Source organism: Ixodes scapularis, unplaced genomic scaffold (genome assembly GCF_016920785.2).
Source record: "Ixodes scapularis isolate PalLabHiFi unplaced genomic scaffold, ASM1692078v2 PGA_scaffold6__148_contigs__length_123643588, whole genome shotgun sequence".
Classification (NCBI taxonomy): Eukaryota; Metazoa; Arthropoda; class Arachnida; order Ixodida; family Ixodidae; genus Ixodes; species Ixodes scapularis.
The window spans coordinates 18642331-18661297 of record NW_024609881.1 but is presented as its reverse complement, the minus strand read 5'-3'; the positions used below and the strand labels follow the sequence as shown (position 1 = coordinate 18661297).

The following is an 18967-nucleotide window of genomic DNA, read 5'->3' as shown; positions in this document are numbered from 1 at the left end:
GGATGATCCCCTCAACTTCCCGGTCCTTAATTCGTTTCGGTCCTTAATTTTTTTCACCTCCGGTTTCGGCGTTTTTTTATCTCCGGTTTCGACGAAAACCACGCAGTCTTCTACGTGAAAAATGTTGTTCAGTTTTGTCGGGCGTATTCGCATAGAAAACACGTATATTTGCGACAAGTAAAATTTAATAAATTATTTATTTCCCCTAATTTACAGAAAAGAAATATTTTGAACTTTAAGGACAAAATTCAAAAACATAGTTTTTTCCTATTTAGAAGGTGTGCTATAAAAATAATTAAGTTTAGTGTTTGGCTAGTTCCACTTAAACGCAATAAACATACTCATCATTTTTATCAACAGTGAAGATACAGAAACGGGAAGGATATGCATGTTGGATTACTTAATTGGCAAGTAAAACATTTTGCTTTTTTCGTATTTAAAAAAATGACTTCATTGATTTACTGCTAGTAAAAAACTAGCCTGCATAGAAAACCCGCAAAATATATTTCTCAACCAAACTGCATGCAATTTGTTTAGGTCCAGGCAGAACCAATGACCATGTTTATTTGAAACAATCCACAGGTTCAAGCACATTAGCCAGACGAAATATGTGGCAGTAACCAGGGGACAAAAAATTCTCCCAATCAGTAGTGTAGCTCCCAGATAGCTCTGATCAATGATAGGACCGAATAATAAAAATATTCGTGCTCATGCATAGAAAGACTTCGAGATTGATGCACGGCCAACTATTGTGACAAAAAGAAGTGAAACCATTGAAAAGAAAACCCATTACAAGCACACACCAGACGTACAAAAATGTTCAAAAAACACTCAAAAATGCGGAAGTAAGGTGATGATTAAAGCATCACACTTAAAAGATATGTAAAAACATTGCCAGGTGTTGCAGAAATAGACGTGTAGAGTAAGCAGACAAAATGTGACTTTTGCTTTGGTGAATTGTGAGTGCCTGACAAATTGCAAAATTATTATCGCAAAAAATCAAATACTTACACTAACTTAATTTTCTATGCGTTATTGACTTTATTTTTGGCTGAAATAGGCTTTTAATATCTAATCCAAAACCTTACTTGCCAATACAATAACAAGAAAGCAAACTTGAGGACAAGGAATAAGGGCTTGATATCGGTGAGATTGTTCTTCAGGCATACATTACAAGCTAATTGTGATATCGTGTCGATGTATTATCATTCACAAAGGCGAGGAAACATGATAGGGACTGGAAGTAAAGGGAGCAGAACCTTATTTTGAGGCTCAAGGAAATATTAGTGCACAATTGGCTATGTCCTCGAATTGATTTAAACGTATTAAAATAAAAAAAGAACAAGTTTTATCTCAAGTTTATTAGGAGGCCACTAGCGTTGTGCGGTGTCCCAGCTAGGGTAGGTACACATGCAAAACAGAAATACATACACAAAAATGCAGAAACCAAAGCTGTTTTCTGCCTGTATCGTTGTAGGCTTTGCGGAAAAAAAATCGCTCACAAGCATTATGAGCAGCAGATAACAAGGATGCCTTATGAATATCAAGTCGGGGTAACTCCACCGCGTGTGGCATATTACATCATGTCTCGAGGTTCATATCTCTAAAAAGTTTTAATTTGAATAATGGACATTGACAAATAATGAACCATTCGTAATAAAAAAAAAGCTTGTGGCACGAGCACGGATTTTCCAATAAAAGATGTATAGAATCTTTAAGGCACACCTTGCCTTGCTCAGTTATCTGGATTCCACTGAAATGAACGAGTTACTGAAAAGTGAACAAATATATACTGTCAAGGGTAATAAATGGACGCAAAGCACTTTGCCTATTTTTGTTTTCAAATTCCTCTGCCACGAGGCTATAAATTATATAATCATATAAAAAATGTACTCGCGTTCTGGCCCAATTGTGCGTTTTAAAAATTTGCATAGAGGATAATTTGAAAAAAAAGGTTGTATTTAACTTTTTGGGCACTAGTTTAACTAAAGTGCCTTCGGGTGTTACAGAATTACAAGGGACGAATTAATGAACCGTAGTCAGTTGGCTACTATCTACGCAAAGCCTTCAAGGATACGCAACAGATGTTGCCAATTTCACAACCACACAAGTTTGCACAAGGACACAGATCAAGAGAGACACAAAGACAGTTTTGTTAGTGTTTGCAGAAAGGCATTCATGCAGCAGCAGAAGTAGAAACAGCAGCCGCGGCAGCCATGGTGGCCAAGTGCAAACATGACAAATTAATGAATAAATATCGTAGCACAAAAGGGTATCACTCCCAAAGACTCAACTCCTAAAATTCGGAAAATATTTACAGTGAGTACAGGTGGATTCGTGAACAATCCGAATTATATTCCACCTTTGAATGTCCCCGGGATGCATGCACGCTTCTGAGTGCTTAATGATAAATTTTTATTATTAGAACTATTTCGTGGTCAGTTATTTGATTCCTCTACTAAATCTATAAAAATGGCTCTGCAGCGTAAGGAAAGCAAACGCAATAACATATATAAAAAATTACAAGCTCACAAATTAACCTGGTCGATATCCGAAAATGTTTAATGTAAAAATTTGAAAACATCTGGTGACCACTTTCTATACCCTAGCGAAACAGAACGTTAGGCTCTGACTTCCAACTCCGCCTTGACAATGTGTCTCCGCTATCAATTATTTCTTATAGCCTACCACACATATTACAACATATCCCGCAAACACACTCACCACACATCTTGAAGCAGTGTGCGTGCATTCGAACTTCAAAAACGCAAACCATAGTTACTATTCAGAATTTAACGAACGATTTCTACGCCTGTTTACTGCAGTTTATCATAACTGACTGACCTCAATGACTTAAGTTTGAGGTCAAAGTTTGGCATTTAAAGAGACTATATTTAAAACCCGAAATATCAGGTCTGCGAGGCACGGAAGACTCTCCTGAAACCTTGGGCCGAAACGTTACGTCGTATTTCGTTACCCCCGGTCCTGCGTGGTTTGGTGAAACAGTATAGTTGGTCGGGGCTAGCCTCTTCGCATTTCCATAACCTCGTTGTCTTTAAACAACACCTACAAGACAACAAGCCCATGACGGTGAATTTCCGTGGGGTCCAAGCCGAACGCAGACAGAACACTCTAATCCAATCTGCGTCCCGCGCCGGTGTCTGGTAGGTAACTTAGGAAATCCATCCCCACAGGCTTATTGTCTAGCACGTGCCGCTCTAGAGGGCCCAAATTGAAAAGAAGCGTCGCCTCTCATGAGATGGGTCAGATCTACCCTTGCGGCTGATAGTCCTTTTCACGCATTTATGACCTTCGGTCAAGTGAAATTTTATGTCATACGCAATGCTGAAGCACCCTCAGAGTCAAGGGATTGTATTAACGATGCACATGCGTCATACCGTTCGGTGGAGTTCACATCTTTATTTACGGGTTATCATACTATAGTTTCCGACATTGAGACTATTTCGCAGACACATGCGAGATGTTCTTCAGATTTAAAATCCTTCAAACATTTCGCATTTTTGTTATCAACACCATTACGCTCAGTTACCGTGCCTGGAACGTGTATCCGACTAGTGTGTTTGAAGAGTTACGCGTCCAGTACGTTGCACTGTCCTTCAAGAGACAACAAATGACAGCGACAAGAGTTTTGACGAACTGGATCAGATGGTCGAAGCTTTTGTTTGCTTGGTCGAAGATCTCACGCAGCGGCAGACCTACGGGCGTAAGTTGTCTGCGGCCGTTCATGACTGCTGGAGATGTATTGGGTGACGGACTCGCAGGGAGTATTCACGGTCGGAATGGCTGTGGGCGTTGGAGTTCAGTTCGTGCTGACAGCGAGCGTTCACCGTTTTTTGTCGCACCATCCAAAATTTGTTTTTCGAATACGATTCCCGTTCATCAGATCTGTCTGTGTTGTGAATCAATACAATTTGTATCATATCGTTGTAACCTATAACTTTCTTTAGCCACAACTTGTACTGGTGGCATCATGGGAATATATCGCTAAATATTCGTTACGCGTGTTCGTGTACATGTCCAAGTTGGTCCAATTTTTGATACAAAGAAACAACCAGCTCAACTTAAGCCGTGTCACGGGTCGACAATATTTGAATATTCCGAAGTTCACCTCAGGCGTATAATAAGTCAGTGATTCAGGTAACCATTATGACGATTGCAACGACCTCAATACACCTTTATACCACTGGGGATCTATGATGCGACAGCGGACGGAAGAGTATAATTTCTTGTAGAGTGCCTACGCGGCGGCATCAGCAGTCACTATAAGTGAGGAACTGAGCTAGCTGCTTTAATACGGCCTTAATGAGACGCGAACTGCGGAGGGCCTACCTTGCAATACATGACGCGCCATCAGGAGGGCCCCTTGGTTCCCTGTACCATCTGGAGAACCCCTGCATCATCAGGAGCTTCCAGGTGGTACAACATATATCGCAGCATGTATCGCAACATATATCGTGTTTAAAAAAAAAAAGAATAAGACGCTGGTAAGGTGGCGCTTGCCGCCGTTTGACTTCAGGGCTTAGTCGTAAGCATCTATCTTTCCATCCAGTCACGAATTTAATCAGCGGCCGATAGAACATTTCGATTTCCAATATACTAAGACGCTGTTCACCTTTCGCTTGCAGGGACAAGCGGTGGCGTGACAAAAGGCAAAACCTTTAAGAATGCCATCGAAGTCGTTTTTCTTTTTTTAGTGGATGACCCCAAGGATTTGCCGAAGACGCTCACTTGACACTCATCAGGAGTAAATTGATCGAGCAAGTTAAACTCACCTGCAAAAGACGCGTTCCAGGCACCCGATTGAAGCACTGAACCATTCAAAGTGAGCCATTGCACCGTTTAACAAGAATGCCTGGAGCGCGTCCTAGAAAGTGGTTCCTCGATTACCGCCTGATGATGTCCTGGTGGATTTAGTAGACACCTGCACTACTCCCTCTCCAGATTGACAGTCCATTGAAGTTTCAGCAGTCAGAAACTGAAACTCCGCAACAGCGACCATCGCGTTCGCTCACACATTTTGTCGCTATACTTCCAACAACTGCCAGGATACGGCACACAATTTCGTCTGCTTCCTTTGCAGGGGCTGTGGCAACTAAAGAACGCCGTGCTCTGGCTCTGATTGAAGAATAGTGGGTAGGCTTCAAAGTAAGCTGTCTTGAGACCTACCCACTATCCTTCATACAGAGCCAATGAGAGCTCGGCGTTCTGACGTCGCCACAACCCCTGCAAAGGAAGCAGACGAACTTGCGCTCCGCATAGTCATTTGTTGCCACATCGGGACCATTTATCGAGTATGGGCAGGATAATACGCCAGACACACCACTCAGAGACGCGTTCCAGGCACAGTAGTTGAGCAATTTAGAGCGGGCCATTGAACGTATAAACCACTGAATCATTCAAAGTGGCCATCCGGTCACGGGAACACGGCTCACCTTGCGGGTCAGGGTTGGGGCGGGGCTCACGCAGCTGCGACGTCGCCTGCGTCCGTTGGTGGGACTCGGGCCGTCGTTGCGAACAAAGCCGCCGCCGCCTCCCTGGCGCGGGACGTGGAGCAGGGCGGAGCCCGGAGCCGCTCCGGGGGCCGCTCCAAGAACCGCAGGGGCGCCGCTCGCCGTGCTCCGGTCGCTTGGGGTTCGCGAAAGCCGCGACGCCGCACCGGGGGACGGCTGCGAGACATGACACCGCTACGATGGAATGGCTTCGTGGCCGTCCCCGGGAAAATATTTTCGCACCACGCATCCCTCTCGCGTATCTGAGAGCCTATAGAAAATGGTCGTGGTGAACCAGGAGCAAAGAAAAAACGAGACGGACAACACGAAGCAATGAATGTGTCGTCCGTTCCGTCCCTCACAAAAAATATTTCAGGCAGTCTATAAATTCATATCCACGTTTTGAAGACTTTAACTTCCAATCCAGTCAGGTCCTAACGACAATCTTCAATAAACTTTCTATGGTCTCTCTTTCAACCGAATTCTATAGAGTACGGACAATAGAAAACGCTATAGAATTTTTATCGCCACTTCTCAACAGTCTTGTTATCACCACATTTCTATAAAATTACGAGAGACCAGAATCGATGGAAGAATAAAATGCAGTGCGGAGAAACATACCACCCGGTTGGAGCCTCCTTGTCGATGCTGCTTTTTTCGATTATTTCAAATAATTATCGCCTCTCGCAATGCTTTATAGGATGACATGTAGTTCACCAACCATTATAAACCATATTTCGTATAAATTATGTGCGACAAAAACGACATACTTGTAGTCTTTTATGTCCTGTGTTTGTCCTCGTTCAGGTGACTGTCTTTCAAGTGTAGGGTATACATAGCAATGGAGCAATGAACACTGCTGAATTTCTAGTGTTATAAGTGCTCCGTGGCGTGTGTATTTCTGATGTCTGCGTATCTGCACGCGGCCAGTGGCGAGTGCATGTTTCCATAAATGTATCGTGACAAACATAAAAGCAATATTCACATTTAGTTTTCGCAAAAAAAAGTTAATTATTGTTGTTAGGAAGGGAATAAAAATGTTGTTAAAATCTCGATCTGTTTTGCTTACAATTGTTTACAATTGATAAGTCATGGCATACCTAGGCTCCAAAGAAAAAAAAAAGGACACGTACGACACGTTTTCACAATTTGAATGAGATTCTAGAGTGGTCTGAGATACCATGCCGACTTCTACGTCGTTTCAAAGCTCGTTGTAACTCTAGTCGTCCTAAGACTAGGTTGGATAAGGTTGGTTACTTTAGGTTACGTTTATCTATGGTCGGTGAGGTTAGGTTAGGCTAGTTTGGGTTACGTTTTATTATGATGGGTAAGATTAGTTTTAATCAGGTTAGGTTAGGTTGGGTTAGGTTACATAAAGTTATGTTATGTTGGGTTACGTTAGGTCAGGTTAGGCTATATAAGACTACGCTATATAAGAGGATTCGGCTAGGCTAGGTTAATTTAATTTAGGTTATTTTTATGTTAATTGTGGTTCGTTTAGCGTAGGTTAGGGTAGGATAGGGTAGGTTTAGTTCTGGGTTTGTTAAGGGTAGGTTAAAGCGGATTTAGGTTTAGGCTTGGGTTTGGCAGGGTCAGGTTACTTTAGGTTACAGTTAGCATAGGTTTAGGTTAGGGCACGCTTAGGTTTGATTTAGGTTATGGCTGGGTAGGTTAGGGTCAGTTTAGGCGTGGATTAGGCTAGGTTAGGTTAATTCATGCTAGGGTTAGGGTAAGTTTAGGTTTAGGTATGGGTTGGCGTTGGGTAAGTTTAGGTTCGGTTCGGTTAGCGCAAGTTAGTTTAGACTGGTTGAGGACTAGAGTTTGTTGTTTGGCCCCAGCGAGGCAAGACCGTGGGACGGACCGTGGAGCGGCCCCCGGAGTCGGCCGAGGATGAGGAGGAACAGGGCGGGGGAAGGTGCAACGCCGTGAGGGGCGAGAGCCGGTGGCCGAAATCTCGAACCAGGGACATCTCCAGGGTGGCGCTGGGAGAGCCCTGCGGGGTGGCCGCCGTGTGTGTGATGATCGGGGGAATGCAGGAGAGCGCCATGGCCGGCTCCTCCGCCGCGTCCGTCTTGCATCCGCATGCCGGCTGGGACAACATCCGCGTTTCTGCACGGGGACCACAGCGGCGTCACGATGGTGGTCTTGTTGTTAAGACGAGGTTATTATCCCCATTCCCGCCATTATAATCATAAGCATCATCAGGCTGGGTGGCGCGAGCTACTGCGCTCTACAAAAGATATGGCCTGTACCACCCGTCCAGCTATGCATCCATCCATAGTCATCAGTTATTATACACCTAGGGTGTATACAGGCATTACAGAAAGGTTTAGGAGTTGACATCATTATATCAGAATGAAGAAACAAAATGCTAACAAAAGGCTGCATTTGGAAATAACTTGCTGACGAGGGCATCCTCGAAGCTTACGTGGTGCCAGAAGATCGTTGAAGATCAAACGCTTATATGGAAAGTAGGACAAATGAAAGAAGTCTGTCATTCTTAAGAAATTTGTATATAATGACTGTCAGCTGAAGAGCGCAGGCCGTGACGAATCTTGAAAACGGGGAAGAAGAGAAAGGTGTCTGAACGGGCGCCACTTCGCCACGGAGCAAGCATGTCAAAGATTCGCTTCGAATAATAATAATAAAAAAAAAAAATAAAAGCCGTAAGATGGCGCAGCACGACAGGAGCTCGAGGAACCGTCCTTATTCGCGCGCACGTTTTCAAGGCCAGCGCGCGACTGCGCCTGCGCGCGGCGCCCCACCCCGACAGCGCGCCTGCCGGGAGACGCGCGAAGCAAGGCAGAAATTTGCCCCCCTCCCCCCCCCCCTTTTCGGGTCTTCTTTCGACACCTCTCTCTTCTTCTACTGGGGTTCCGAGCATCGTATTATCGCGTCGAAAGAGATTCCGTTATTAGCTGGTTAGAACGCCAAAGAAGTAATCACGAATCAAAAAGCGCGAGTATAAATCACGTTTCTTCAGCCGTCGAAGACTATGGATAATCCTTCGTACATTACAAAGCACAAAAAAAGAAAAGAAAAGAACACGAGTGTCAACTGTTGTGCGCAATAAGGGGGGAGTTAATCATTGCGCTTTACGACACAAGGCTGGAAAAGTGCGGGGGGGGGGGGGGGGGGGGCGTTACGTCCCAGTGCCCCAGCCTTTCGCGAGTCACCGATCGCGGTGGTTCTTACGCTATGCGCCATAGCGGCGATAGCATCTCGAACAAAAACTTCGCAATATTTGTTACGTAGGACGCAGATCTGTGATACCCTCGCGTTTACCGAATAGTAGAATCGCAAAAAATATTTTGGGTTTTTAACTTTTCGGTCGCCGTTTTACGCTCCACTACTATACCAGAAATTATTCTGGAAGTATTTTCGTTTCCTACGAGATATAGGAGAAAAGTGCTTCGGCTATATTTGCTGCAGCCCCCTTCACACAGTCCACCAGTCTGCGTGAACTGTGCCTCGACAAACTGCTCCGTTTCGCTCTATAGGGCGACCGCGGCCGACGCTACGATTTGACGCCGATCATCAGCAGCAAAAGTGCATCGACACGGCGGTTAACTTCCTTTTGCTATCACACCGACTGAACCGATCACGGAGAGTGAATGCGAGGCAATCCTGAGCTTTTTTAATCCGTGTGATTCATTTAGCCGGTGACGGCACGCCCACAAAGACGTGACGTCATGACCAAGTCCGTGACGTTGCACTTTTGGTGCAGCTTCATTAGCGCTATTAGACTGTAGCGTCGGCCGCGGTCGGACTTGGAGTAAAACGGGGTATAGATACTTCAAGTTGCCAAGGCCGTAACAAAATGCAAAAATATCTTCTTTTCGTTTTTTTATTTTGGAAATAATCGAGAACTAAATACCCGTTGATATCGTCAGCGTGTTCGTAATAACGAGAGAGGTATAAGTTGAATTCGATCAATTCGTAGGTAGGCTCTTTTTATATAATAAGTAGTGTGGTTGATATTTTGTTATATTAATATATAATTTACGAAGGAATTCTCGTGCAGTCTAGAATTCAACATACACATTTATCTTCATGATGTTGCGTCGCGTAGGGAGATTTGTTCCAAAGATCCGAGTGCATTATCTCGTTTCTTTTACGATAATTCCAATAGTTCGAAACGCTCTAATAAAAAACTGAGACGTCTACAGTTCTTTGTAATGCAGGATTAGAGCGCAGCTCTTGAGGAGAAAGAGGGGAGGATACGGAGGTGAGGGACACGTGTGACGTCATTATGAGAAACGTCCCATAACACAAGCGCGGTTACGCTGACGGCGACGGCGTCGCCGCTCAAGCCGGAACGGGCGCCAAAGAGCTGCACATTAAAAAAGGCTATTATTTCTATCACGTTGTTCATTTATAAAGAAAGTTTATTTCATCATAAACAATTACTATTTATCTCCTGCCACGCTTCATAATCTGCCGTTTCGTTTCACATTTATTATTTGGGCAATGGCTACTCATAATTCCACAACAAATTTAAAATCAAGACGTGAGCTCGTTCCATACCTTGTCTCTCATTTATGACAGCTCTCGGGTATTGGTTATCTCGTGCAGTTGCACGTGCTGTTGTGTTATGAGATCCGCAGGGGGAAAACCCGATACCCTTCATGATGTTGTCCTTTGGGTCATCTTCAGCGTCCTGTGAGGCGTACTTTTGATTGCCGTCTGCATCTATGTCCGCAGTGTCCTTCAGGGCCTCCAAGCTCTTCTTGCGGTCACCCTGAAAGAGAAACCTTCGGAGTACAGCACCCGATCGTCCCACTCACCGCCCGCGCTATTGAACCAAGATTTTGGAGGCCTACAGTATCCCAGTCGGACAATATTGGCAGGCCCGCACGCGTGTTTGTAAACGGTAGCCGACACGCGGCATGGCAACGGCGCTCGCGCCGGATTGGCTGCTCCTTAAGGAAGACGCTGTGTCGTCACAGATAGCAACGGACGGTTGCTCTGCCGGCCGGCAGTGTGCGCGTTGTGTGTGTATCACTGGACGCGTTTCGACCCCCGGTTCGCGTCGATTCGTGGCGAAGTAGTGCGCATATCACCGGGGCGCGTTTTACCAGCCATCTAACATTAGGACAGTACACTACAGTGTCTAAGCACAACACAACGAAAATGAAGTTTAGACAAGGCTATGTTTAGGGGAACGGTGTGGTTGCACAAACTCGCCGCTGCAGGAGTACGGGTTTTTTAAGTCACCGATAGAGGCACATCAATTTGGGGGGGGGGGGGGGGGGGGATCTAGTGTTTGGCTACATTTTTCAGTAGAGACACAGCAGGGTTTATTCCAAGTGCAGTACTAAAAAACATTCCATCATTTAAGAGGGTCGTCGATAAAACAAAATAAGAAATGGTTATGCTTCCGCGAAATTCCAGTGAATAGAGTCCTCTAAAAAAGACGCCCGTCTCGAGAGTACTTAATAGTTTTGAGACAAGTGGCCTGACGTCTCATCAGGTCACGTTGCCAACTGGTCAGTTCACGTGACGTCACTTTGTCACGTGGTCACCACGTGGTCGCGTGGTCTCTGATGAAAGCCTTGCCCCGCTCGTGACGTTAGTGACGTTATCTCCGTTCACAAGAAATATACAAACCGAAAAACGAACTCCGCAAGAAAACAAAAGTATTTCTACGTTGTGTTTAGAAAACCTAAAATCTGACTTTAGCAGCCGTTTGCCACTCCAGCAACCTACAGGGATCGCCACAATCGGGCAAATATGGTGGTCTTACACAGTTGGTGCCGTGCCATGTGCCAGTTGAACGCAAATCAATCGGGTTCCAGCAGGCAAGCATTGCCCTCAGAAGAATTTGCCCCGATTTTATTTACAACGTTTTAAACCTGCTGCCATGTGTTGGCATAAGTAAGCTTCCCGAGATTTTACCTCCTTAGAGAAAGCGATGGAAGGACTGCGGTGCTAATAAACGTTGATGAACGCACAATGCCTCGTTTAAAATGTAGCATAGATTACGTTAAGAGCGACCTGGGCAATGCGCTTATACGAGAGTTACAACGAAGTCATTGAAACAACTGTTCCATCGGGACAATCGCCGTCAGCATGTAGTCACGGAAGTCATATTGGACGGGCATAAATTGTGACCTGTTTCGCTCGGTTCAATGTTTTCCCACAAGGTGCCGTCCGTCCTTCTGGAGTCGCGGATGCGGAGTGCAAGTTGTCTATTTCTTGCGCAGGAGTTGCCGTGACGTCAGAACGACGCCAAGCTCTGATTGGCTCCGATTGAAGGATAGTTAGTAAACCTCAAAGCAAGTTTCCTTGAGGTCTACCCACTATCCTTGAGGTCTACCCACTATCAGAGCCAATCAGAGCCCGGCGTTCTGACGTCACCAAAACCCCCTGCAAAAGAAGCAGACGAACTTGCGCCTCGCATAGTCATTGACATGACAAGAACGGCGGGAAGGTCCTCCAGTTGTCCTGGCGCGAACTTCCTGCCTTCGATAGTGCTTCGGCGTCTCGTGCGCCTCGAGCGTGCACGAGCGGCCGAAGCGCGGTGGAAGGCAACGAGCACCTGCTGAAGGCCGGGCGTCTAAGGAAGACGCCCTACCATTTTCGGCTTTTCAGTGACTGTAGCTCGTTCTGTCTTACCATGACCTCCTCTATACTCACAAAGCCTGGCGGTTTGACGACGGAGCCATAGAGTGCCCGGTCGCAGATTTGGAGCGCGAGCATCTGGTAGCACAGAGCATCAAAGAGCCATTTTGTCGGGGAGCCTGGACGTCACCGCACAGCTTTTGCAGCGGCGAGGACCCGAAACACATTTTTCGCTCGGCAGAAGTGTGTTTCGGCGTCTCGCCGCAGCGGGGCGCCAGTCACGTCGCTCTGCACTAATCCGTTCTTTGCCGCTTCACCTTTTCCATTTCGGCGGCCGCTTCTCGTGGCGATCTGCCAGGTTTTGTCAGTATATAGGAGGCTATAGTCTTACACTCAAAGCACAAGATACTTCGGGACGTGCGCACCTCAGCTGAGAATCCCTCGACCAGGATGGCAACGAGAAGATTGAAAAGGACATAGTTTCCGAATGTCATGAGCGCCACGAAGTAGAGGGCCGCCCACGGAGAGGTCTTCTCCATGCCGTTGAAGAGCACGACGTTCCAGTCCTCCTGTGTGAGGATCTGGAAAGAAACAAACACGTTTCAAATCCCGCAAATCATCCGCCTTTTAGTGCTCCACTGCTAGGCACGCGTCCGCGATGTTTTCAATTTATCTTTCGAAAATTCTCGGTTTCGTTGAATACTTTTGTTTTTTGTGATAGAGCCCAGTTGATAGTTCCGACTGGCCAGACTACACCACCCGCGAGATATCTCTAACAGTCTTGAAAGTATATCTACCGGCATAACGACTGTTTTTGTTAAGAACATATCAATCACTTTCGAGCTAAGTAAATCCTCTGCAATATGTTCACTTACAATTCCATGCCAAGCTGCATCAGCATTGAGAAATCTTTTACTACCTAAGGGCTATTTTCGTGATTGCAGCCTCATACTTTAAGATGGCGTTAAATTTGAAGCCGAAGACTAAGTTGAGCCGGAAAAATCACTTCATGCATTTCGAGAGCTCAAGTTCTTCACCAAAGGTGCATTTTAGGGGTGCACGATAACTTGCGAAATTTTAAAGCGCCGTTCCTACCTGCGAAAAATGAGGATTTCTTTGAAATGTTTCGAAGACAGGGCGCCGACACAGGCGAGCGAGTCAGCGCTACTCAAGTGTTGTATTCGGGGCTGCTACAGAGAAGTGACGCAACATGATAACGCAACAGCAGACGACAGAACTGAGCGACGCATTTGCTGCGAGTTTGCATAATCGAGTTTGCGTTTATTTGTTTAAGTTTCGGCAAAGCTCATAAAGAAGCGAAGTTGGGAAACTCCTCCTTCAAACGCGGATTCCTCATATCCACCGGAACCGAGCCACGGCTAGCGAGGTTTGATTACAGCGCCGCTTTTTCGCGGCAAACACATCCCGTCAGTTTGGCGGTAGTGCTTCGATGAGATAGCGGTAGGTAATACGATTTCAGACAGGGGGAGTCAGCAAAAGCTCACCTAGCCGGCAAAAGTATACTAGCATATGTTTTTTTTCTACGTTGCGTTTTTTTGTTTTTTGTTTTTGTTTTGTTTGGGAAGTTCGCGAGGACGTTACAGCATGACGCGACTGCAATATATTTTCCGTTTCGGTATAAAGTATATATATTTTTTATTTCTGCTCTGCCTTCTCTGGATGGGGAAGTTCGCGAAGAAGTCACTGCATGGTGCGACTGCACTGTATTTTCTGTTTCGCAGTATACAGTTCTGGGAGGGCCCGCTGCGGCGAAAAGGGCGGCGCTGCAATGGCATCTAGCTCGGCTCTGAATGACCAGTTGGAGTTAGTTCGTCAAAGCAGACTCCTATCTTAGTTTTCCTACTGAATTATTTAGTAACCTGGAATTTCGGTGTTAGCATCATCTAGAATCATTAATTTTAGATGGATGTTATATGGCACGATGATGAACTTCAATTGACCAGCACGACCGCTACCGTCATGGCGTATTCTTATGTATTTCAATGCACAACCTTCCTTTTCCTATATGACCGGGTTAGTAGTATTAACACTCATTTTATGACTGAGATTTCGGTTCTTGTTAACCATCATCGATTTGTTCCGGGTAGTGGAGGTAAATTCGGGGTGCGGTGAGCGGTTGGGGACGTTGGTTAAATGAAGGGAGAGGTGCCCGTTAAACGCACGTAGCTTAACAGGGAGTCAAGGACTTTCTTGCGGCGCGAATTTTCGGTGGACGAGTTTTTCCATTTTGCGTAGGACTTTGGGCTTGTTTCTCGCGGAATTTGTTCAAGGTCTTAGATTCTTTGCGTCTTCATCTCGTCGTATTTCCACGCAAAGCGCATGCATGTGCCCGGGACTTGGCATGTGTTCCTTTGCCAATCCGATTCGCTGTAGTCCGGCGTAGCCAATTTGTAAAACATCGTCTGTGATATGAATGTTAAGGCAGCTTTGCTTTGCATCCCTCTGCGGTTCGCTAGCTCCCACCTGCTAAAGTGGGGCGCCATCGGGCATGCCTCTTGAGGTAGGACAGCGGCTAGCATTTGTCTACGAACCTCCTCCTTCCGGACTCCCTCCTACTCTGGTTTTGGTGGTGAATCTTCTTGCCTCGCTCGCGTATAGCTGCACGCTTGCGGTATTGTTCACCTTGCCTGGGGCTTATTTGTGCGCCAGGATACACGTTAATTACTTCTACTTTCCTTATTTTTTAACTTTAAGGTATTTTTATACAAACGCGACGTTCGGCGCCGCGTTTCGGTAGCAGCTTCAAAGGTAACTCTAGGTGGGACTTGGCGGCCCACGTCAGCGCCCGGGTTGAAACTCCCAAGAAGGTTTTTCCCATTTTTCATAGGACCTGAGCTTTGAACTTTTTACAAGGTGTCATGCACCATGAAGAGACACTATTTATAAGAATTTGAGCTCCGAACATGCAGGCGCCGACATTCTCCGGCTTATTTTATAACCAACCTCACTATTTATGTCACCCTATACAAGTTTGCAAGTACGGCATCTGAGTGCCGCCATCTTGTTTCTGGTGTGTGCAGATCGTCTGTTACGAGGTGTGACAATTCAATTCCCAGAACGCCAGAAGCGTGACGATGGGGCGGCAAACCAGACAAAGATTTCGACCAGAGCAGGTCCGGACATGTGCCTACTTGCGCTTTTGAGAGACTTTGGCCTTTTTATGAATTTGCTTTTGACCAGGAGATGAATCTGTACGCATTCATATTACACTGTTGCGGGGAAAAGAGTGTCAGAAATCTGGAGGAGCTGACTAACGTCAAGTTTCGTGCAATGTTTGGTAAATGTGCCAGTGAAGCAATAGCCCTGTTAACGATGGTTGTGGTGAACATGCTACAAAGAAATTGATTTGTGTATGTTTGCAGAGACAGTTCAAGCAAGGTCGAGAAGAAGTGCCCCATGTCCCAAGAGGACAGCCAAAAACGAAAAGGGCTGACCCAAATGTTGGCAGAGAGTAAACCCTGGTGCTCTCAGATCAAATATTAGGTATCCGACTGACAGCAGAAAAGTGGAATGTGTACAGGGAAGCAATGTGAAAATTTTTAACCAAGATTTTGGAAACAAAAAGAATTCCTACAAAAATGGTGCCTCGAATTTTGCGTGGATTATCCATCATGACAGTGCCTCTGCGCAAATTCCGTTAAAGTCCCGCGAGTTCCTGGCTAAGAAATACCCTACAGAAATAACTGCTCACACTGTTTCGCTGTCTTAGCCACAACCATCATTAATTTGTTTCAAATTAAAAAAGTTCCCAGAAGAAATATTGACGCGACAAGGCTACTTCAAGGTATTCCTGAAAACAAAATTTAAGAATTTATTCGGTAATGACGCCTCTGTCTCACCACGTGCATTGCTTTACCAGGGTAGCACTTTAAAGGTAGCTTCATGCCGCTGGTAGACAGGTAAGCAAACGTTGTTTTCGCGAGGCAATTGAGGGAATTGAATTGTTACACCTCGTAGTCAAGCCTTGCTAAGGCGCAAACACAATTACCAGATTGGTGCCCCAAAAGAGCGTTTTCCACCCCCGTGGCCAGACTAGCTTTTCAAACACGATTCTTGCAAACGTGTACAGAAACTTGAGCGCGCTTTCGGAAAATCTATTTTTTGTAATTTCATATATATAAAAAAAAATGTCGTTAGCATTGACATATTTCCAAGTATGTTGCTATTATTTTACCTATTGCACGTGCTAAGGAACGGTATATAATATAATATTTATAAAAATAATTAACACCTTCGATTAAAACATCTTAGCGTAAGCTACCGTGCCTATCTTTACAACGTATGCCTGGACATGTTTGCTGAATAACAAAAACGAGTACAAATATCGTTCCAGAGTGCCTAATATCAAAGCTTGTGAGCTAACTGGGTACTAAAATGACGTGAAAAGTGTTGTGTCCAAGTCTGTTTTGGCCAATTTCCTACCTTAATTGTTGGTTTTATTGGGACTGTCTCATAACAACGCCTCAACGTGTGTATTGGCGTTTATCCGCATAACATGAAAGTGTGGAATACATAGAGATAAAAAAAAAAAAAAAATACATGCGATGTTTGTTTACACGGTTGGGAATACGCTCTAAAGTGTGCTTGGAGAGGGATGAAAATTGATTTAAAGGTGTATTTTAACGGCCGGTTTTACAGTGATAAATATGAAGACGTAGGTATATTCCTATTAAAAACTAGAACTAATAATAAAATATACGAAAATTATTAGGTCAAACCTTGACTCAGACGACCGAGTCTGATCGAAGGGGAGATCGGATGCTCATATAGAGAGGTGGTGCCACTTGTTGCTACTGGGAAATGTTGTGACGGCATCGGGCAATGCGATTGAATATTGTCTATGTAAATCTACTTTCGTTTGAAATTAAACTTATACAGTGAAGTCAAAAAACGTGAATAAAATACATAAGGTCAGATGCGCTTGTGCTGGCCTACAGCTGACTCGGCACTGGTTTGTACAATAGGTTTGTTAAAAATCCCTTTGCTGTTGATATGAAAAAAAAAAACGTCGGTGTTGTCACAACTCAAACGATACACGAAACGTGGCCCTTGGTCCACTGTGGCATTCGGCATGTGAGCATTTGCCGTACAAATTTTTGTTGGGTGCTCATTTAATCTGGGAGCCAAGTAACGTCTTAGAAGTTCACACAGAAAAACTAACTACTAAAGCTCAGCCACATAAACAATTTTTTTTTGTAACAACAAGACGACAATTTTTGACATAATCTACAAAATATCTTTGTACTGAAAGAACCTCCAAATTCTTATATATTCCACGCTTTGATTTGGCTCGGGATTCAATACATATTTTTGTAATTTCTGGCACAAAAAAAGAAACGAAACAAAAAAAAAAAAAAAAACATATTGCCGGGTTTGGGAATGATTAAGTCGAAGAAAGTTATTTTCATTCTAAGGAATATATTGGAAACAATTCATTGATGGCTTAAAATTAAATAATTCACTATATAGAAGTGATTGGAGACTACGGTGTTATTTTTCAGGTGTCGAAGGAATGTTCATATTTTGTGTGTGAAGCAGTGATGGTAAGTGCAATTTAAAATTGACAGTTCTTCTGTTTAATGGTACAATGAATGTTAAATTTGAATAAATATTCTGGCGGGCCCAGCTACTCTATTAAAAAATAAATGTTTTCTTGTTAAAAGTTTTGCGACGAGTCCGGCATAACAAAACTGTTTTCTTATTGCAAGCCGGGGTAGTTTAGCGTCATTTCATACACTGACATGCGGAAGGTGTTCGCTAACCTTTCGCGTCTCTCAGTAACATGTTTAAACTGCGCTCATCTCAAAATCCGTGGACGCCAGCATCTTTCACGGAAGCAACACAAAAGAACGTTTCACGTAATCAAGCAGTTAAGAAGTCATTTGTCACGACAAAGTTACATTAAAATAGACTCTTCAATTAGTAAATAGTAGGGAAGAAAAATATACCTGTTATAAAGAGGAGACAAAGGTTTTCATATACATTTCTCAAGTGATGACCCGCACTAATAGGCAGAAAACTTGAGGTAAACTTTTGTTGGAAAGCAATCGAGCTACTTCCCGTCCTTACTTGCAGCATTTATCTTGCCCGGTAAGTAAAAGCGACTACAAGTCATTGTCTTTAATCAATTCTAAGGACTTGTTTCGGACTAATGTTTCTGATTCATTGTGCCACTTGTATGCATGCTTCTGCAGCGTTATCCGTTATCTTTTATCATTGTTGCCGAGATCTCTGCTCCAAAGTGCGATATGAGAAGCAGTCATCCTTTGGGTGCCAAGTACCTTGTAGTAGCACCCGACACAGGCCGGTACCACGTCTGGCCTTTTCCAATATAAATTAAAAGACAAGGCCCCCTCCCCCCCCCCCCCCCCCCAAACGTCATCACAAGTGGATTCACGAGGAGTCGCAAAGCTTGCGTCAGCATCGTCAACAGCGCCTTTTAGAGAATCTTACAACGAGCGTGACGTCAGCACGCGGCGACGCAAAGACGGGCGCTTTGCGGTGGATCTCGTGTAGCTTCGGCGTGTTTGCCGCTTGGGTCCACTAACGATGACGTCATGCACAGGCCTTGTCTTGTAGGTGGTATGGCCTCTACCCACTGTCCTCACCTGAAACACGGTGACCGTGGCCCAGAGGAAGGTGTTGAAATGCTTGCGGTCGCAGAGGCACTTGACGGCCGGGTTGTACAGGTCGGCACACGTGCAAAGCGTCGTCCCGTCGGTCCGGACGCAAAACTTACCGCCGAACAAATGCATCCCCAAGCAGCTGCGAGTACATACAGGGTCACTGACCCGCTCCACGGCAGTGCAGACTCCCCCAGGGTCCTCTTCACTGACAACCAGATCCCCCAATGTCAAGATGTCTCATATGTT

The 18967-nt window shown here is 44.9% G+C and overlaps 1 protein-coding gene across 1 annotated transcript in view; it reads right to left on the bottom strand.

The window, feature by feature from the left end:
- LOC8040860 (voltage-dependent T-type calcium channel subunit alpha-1H) overlaps positions 1–18967 on the bottom strand; it is a 138807-nt gene that overhangs the window by 58246 nt on the left and 61594 nt on the right. The window contains exons 15-18 of the mRNA XM_029978421.4: positions 12500–12655; positions 10134–10251; positions 7372–7619; positions 5454–5687 (exon numbers count right to left, since the gene is read on the bottom strand). Coding sequence (XP_029834281.2) covers positions 5454–5687; positions 7372–7619; positions 10134–10251; positions 12500–12655 — 756 coding nt within the window. The remainder of the gene's footprint in view (positions 1–5453; positions 5688–7371; positions 7620–10133; positions 10252–12499; positions 12656–18967) is intronic.